Here is a 5,000-nt window from a genome sequence, read left to right on the forward strand (position 1 = left end):
TAGGAGAGAACTACGGCGTCTTATATATGTCTATCGATGGATTATTTATTTGATTCTATTTTATTTTCATTTTTATGTCGTGGCTTCAATATGGCGTCGATCGTGATGCGTTTTCTATAAATTCGACGATAAAAAGGGGTGACTTATCTGTTTTTGCGCTGTAGTTGACGGTCACGCTTTTTCTTCTGTGAAAATGGAATTGTATGATTGATAGACTCCCTTGGTGGGTTGATAATGCACTGAGCCGTATTTGCAACTGAGGAGAAATGGTATTGAAAAAGCCAATGATACAGAGGGGTAGTGAGAAAGGGAGAGAGACGGAGAGAAAGAGAGTGGAAGAGGAAGAAAGGAAAAGGAGTAGGAGATGAGAGAGAGAGAGTGAAGAAGAGAGAGAGAGAGAGAGAGAGAGAGAGAGAGAGAGAGAGAGAGAGAGAGAGAGAGAGAGAGAGAGAGAGAGAAAGAGCTTGAGAGAGAAAGACCGACACGCAGAGAGGACAAAAAACAAACAAACAAACACACAGCGGAAGGCAACGCGAGGCAAACTATACAACCCAAGTCAGACCAACATCGATAAAAAGAGCAATAAAGTCATAAGCAAAGCATAAAAATCAATCCATCAGTAAATGAAGGGCGATAAAATATTTCCAACACGTGTTCACGATAAACAGGACGAGACAATAAACAGGTCCCTGGCACGTCGGGGCATTATTGTTATCATTATTATTATCATTGTTGTTGTTTTTGTTTTTGTTGTATTTGTTGTTTTATATGTTGTTTTTGAGGGGTGATCAAGAGGAAAAGAATTTGGGGGAACGATAGGTATAATTATTTTTTTTTTTTTATGTTTCCTTCTCTTTCTTTCTTTCTCTCTCTCTTTCTTTTTTCTTTCTTTCTTTTGTCTTCCTTCTCTCTCTCTCTCTCTCTCTCTCTCTCTCTCTCTCTCTCTCTCTCTCTCTCTCTCTCTCTCTCTCTCTCCTCTCTCTCTTCTCTCTCTCTCTCTCTCCTCTCTCTCTCTCTCTCTCTCTCTCTCTCTCTCTCTCTACATGAATCAGTAGTACATAAGGATTAGTTACTTTTATGATAAAATTATATCGTTTATTGCTTGCACTAAGTTATAAAGTCAAAGCTCATAGTTTTTTTTCTGACTTAATACCATCGTTAATAAAAAGTGAATAATACTTTTGAAATAACTTTTAAAGTATCGAAACTCTGTTTAGATCTATGCACTCAAATTATAATCTCATTTACGTCAATGGAAATAGAAAATGAGAATAAAGGATGGAAAAATAATCGTAATGATAAGAAAGAGATAAGTATTTGTAAGTAATACGAAAGCCGTTTTCCGCCAGCTGGTCTCCTCCCTCTCGGCCGCGAAGAAGAGGCCGCCGGCGTGTCGTTCAATTAGCCCTTGTTGGCCTTCTGTGATTGGTGGGCTCGAGGGAAAACAGTAGCCAATCAGGAGACGGGCAAGTGGAAGGCCGCTGTTGATTGGTTCTCGTTGGACGATGTGATGGCCAGTAATTTAACGGATAATATTGGCTACTTTGAATGCAGAAGGAGGTTTTCGCTGAGTGCTTTTGATTATTATAGATGCAGAGAGGGAAAAGAAAAAAGGAAGAGAAAATGCATCTCCTAGAAATACGGTAGATGGTAGATTATCTCAAGGTAAGGATACTGTACGTATTACCTACAATCAGAATAACAGTTATCGGCATAAATTTATGACAATATTATGACAATTTTATGACAGTTTTATGACGTATCCTTAGCCGAAATAAGAGAAGGAGAAGGTTAAGCGGTGTCCGAATCCACTTGGAACTCGCTTACGTGACAAATTCCCGTAAATCGAGTCGACCCCTTTGTAGCGTTCGCCGAAAGTCGTGAGAGGAGCAGATAATAACAGGTCGTTCGCCGGTCGCATTAGCAGGGACAAATGACTGTGTAAGGTCGTATTTAAGGAGGGGGGAGGGGGGAGGGGGGGAGTTGGAGGAGGGGGAGTATGGGAGGGAATGGAAGAGGGTGAGAGGGAAAAAGAGCGGAGAGGAAGAGGGAGGGAGGGAGGATAAGAGGAAGTGGGAGAAAGAAGAGAATGAGAGAAGAGAAGAATGAGAGAAGTAGGAGAAGAAAAGGAAGGGGAGAGGAGAAGAGAGCGAAGAGGGCATGTATGCTTAATAGCTATGATCTTGTTCTTTGTACGTATACAAACCTATTGTATTTTCACGAGCTTTATTTAGCATTTACCAAATAAACGACTCCACAGCAAGGATGAGGAGGGAGAAAAAAATATAACACTTACTTAATATATCTTTCGTCTCTTGTTTCCGCAGACGTAAACGAATGTGAGACGGAGCCCTGTGAACACGGCGGAACTTGCATCGACGAAGTGAACGGATTTTCCTGCAATTGCACGCCAGGCTGGGAGGGAAACACGTGTCAGTTCGGTAAGTAGATCTCCCGGGTTGTTTATATATATATATATATATATATATATATATATATATATATATAAAGAGAGAGAATTCACATGTGATATTTTTAATATCTGTCTTCACAAGTAAACTAGTAATATTTATATACATTTAACGAAATTAAATTCATTATAACAAATCGTAGTAAAAAAAAAAAAGTAAGTTTAAGGACAAAATTAATACAACAACAGCAAACAAAAATCAAGACAACAACAGGTCTACTTACCACACCCTCTTTGCTTCCCTCCACACCTTCCCTCCGCTCCGCCCCTTCCCTCCACCCCTCCCTTTCCTCTCCCTTCACCCCTCTCCTCCCTCCCCCCTTCCCCTCCCTCTCCCCAACTCCGCCCCTCCCTCCCTCCCGCAGACTCGGACGAGTGCCAGGGCCGGCCGTGCATCAACGCCAAGGCGTGCCGCAACCTGGAGGGCGACTACGAGTGCGAGTGCCGCCGGGGCTGGAAGGGCAAGAACTGCGACACCAACATCAACGACTGCAGCGGACAGTGCCTCAACGGCGGCACCTGCATCGACCTCGTGGACGACTACCACTGCGCCTGCTCCAAAGGATTCACGGGTCGGTGGCCGTTCCTGGTCGGGTCGTCGGGTCGGGTCGTCGGCTCGGGGTGGGTGGTGGGGGGAGGGGAGTGGGAGGGGGGAGGTCTCTTGGTTTGGGTGGGTGGGGAGGTGTATTTGGGAATGGTTTTGTATTGTTGGGGTAGTCTAAGTAGTAGTGTTTTTGTTATTGTTATTGTTAGTGTATTATTATTATTATTATTATCAATATTATTATTATTATTATTATTATTATTGCTATCAACATTATCATTATTGTTAATACCATTGTTGTTGTTATTTATTTTTCATCATTATCTTTTACTATTATTATTATTATTATTACTGTTATCATCATTACTGGTATAATAATTATTAGTAGTAGTAGTAGTAGTAGTAGTAGTAGTACCATCATCATTACTGTTACAAAGATCCTCAGTCTCACCCTTCCCTAGAAACCAACCCCCTGAAGCCGAACCTCCCCTTTCCCCCAGGCCAGAACTGCGAGACGGACGTGGACGAGTGCGCCAGCAACCCGTGCCGCAACGGGGGCGAGTGCGTGGACCAGGAGGCCTACTACCGCTGCATCTGCCCCGTCGGCTACTCGGGCGCGCAGTGCGAGGTGAGGGAAGAGAGAGGGAGAGGAGGAGGAGAGTCTTGTGTTGGGGCTTTCGGGTTTATTTTGTCTTTTTTTGTTGTTTTCGGCAAGAAGGAGAGTCTTGTGTTGGGGCTTTCGGATTTACTTTGTCTTTTTTTGTGGTTTTCGGCGAGGAAGAGAGTCTTGTTTTGGGACTTTCGGATTTAGTTTGTCTTTTTTTGTTGTTTTCGGCGAGAAGGAGAGTCTTGTGTTGGGACTTTCGGGTTTATTTGTCTTTTTTGTGGTTTTTGGTTTGTTTGGTGTGTGTCTGTTGTGATTTTTTCCCCTTTTTTTTCTTGTTTGCTTTTATTTTTTTCTCGGGGAGTAGTGAGAGGTCAAGGAGAAGATAAAAAAAAAAAAGGAAAAGTGTTTATACCAGTTTGTTTAGGTTCGTTTATGTTATTTTTTTTTCTTGTTCTGTTTTTCTTGTTTTGTGTGGATCTTTAGTTATTTTTTTTTTAAATTATGTTTATTATTTTTGAGTGTTATCGGTTTTTAGATTAAATTATGCTACATTTATTTAGTTTTTCCGTTCTGCTTGTTATATTTTTGTGTTGTTTTTTGTAGAGAGGCGTGAGATTTGCTTTTGCTTTTACTTCTTTATCAGCAGTAGTTTTCATAAACAACTTGAGCCGTACAAGCTCCTTAGTAAACAAACAGATAAATAATCAAATGAATGAACAAGGAAATGGAATGCAAGAAACAACTTTAGCAAACAAACAGAAATAGATAGATCAATAACCATATAGATAAAACCCAAAAGTAAACCAGTTGAAGGAAAGGATGAAAGTCCATCCCTCTCGACCGGCTTTTGAAAGGAGAAAAAAAAGTTTAAGACGTTTGAATAATTCCTCTCTTCCTGTCTCCCGCTTCCTGTCAGATCGACATCGACCTCTGCAACCCGAATCCGTGCGACAACGAGGCCCCGTGCATCAACACCCAGAACGGCTACTACTGCCACTGCCCTGAGCAATGGGGGGGCAAGAACTGTTCCCAGCAGCGGCCGGCCTGTACGCAGCCCCCGTGCCAAGGTAGGACTGGTTCGTTTTTTTTTAGATGTTTTTGTGCCTTCGGAGACTAAGGTCGATGGGGTTCTAAGTGTGAGGATTTAGTATTTTAGTTTTTTTTAACATTTTTTTTTACTAGTTTATGGATTTAAATGGCTTGGTTTCCGTGTAGTTTATGTATGATCTTGTGTTTTTTGGATTATTTTTGAGTTGGTAGAATATTTTATGTGTGATGGTCTTAGCAAGGAATTTATGTTGTTTTTAAAAACGCTTCCTCCATTCCGTTGTCTTTTTCTCTCTCTTCCTTTATTCCCTTTGTTTGTCGCGTCCCCTCTT

The 5,000-nt window shown here is 41.6% G+C and overlaps 1 protein-coding gene across 1 annotated transcript in view; it reads left to right on the forward strand.

Moving 5' to 3' along the window:
• LOC125033611 (protein jagged-2-like) overlaps positions 1-5,000 on the forward strand; it is a 22,449-nt gene that overhangs the window by 5,368 nt on the left and 12,081 nt on the right. The window contains exons 3-6 of the mRNA XM_047625270.1: positions 2,328-2,441; positions 2,836-3,042; positions 3,515-3,642; positions 4,538-4,688. Of these exons, the coding sequence (XP_047481226.1) occupies positions 2,328-2,441; positions 2,836-3,042; positions 3,515-3,642; positions 4,538-4,688 (600 nt within the window). The remainder of the gene's footprint in view (positions 1-2,327; positions 2,442-2,835; positions 3,043-3,514; positions 3,643-4,537; positions 4,689-5,000) is intronic.

Source organism: Penaeus chinensis, chromosome 16, assembly GCF_019202785.1.
Source record: "Penaeus chinensis breed Huanghai No. 1 chromosome 16, ASM1920278v2, whole genome shotgun sequence".
NCBI lineage: Eukaryota > Metazoa > Arthropoda > Malacostraca > Decapoda > Penaeidae > Penaeus > Penaeus chinensis.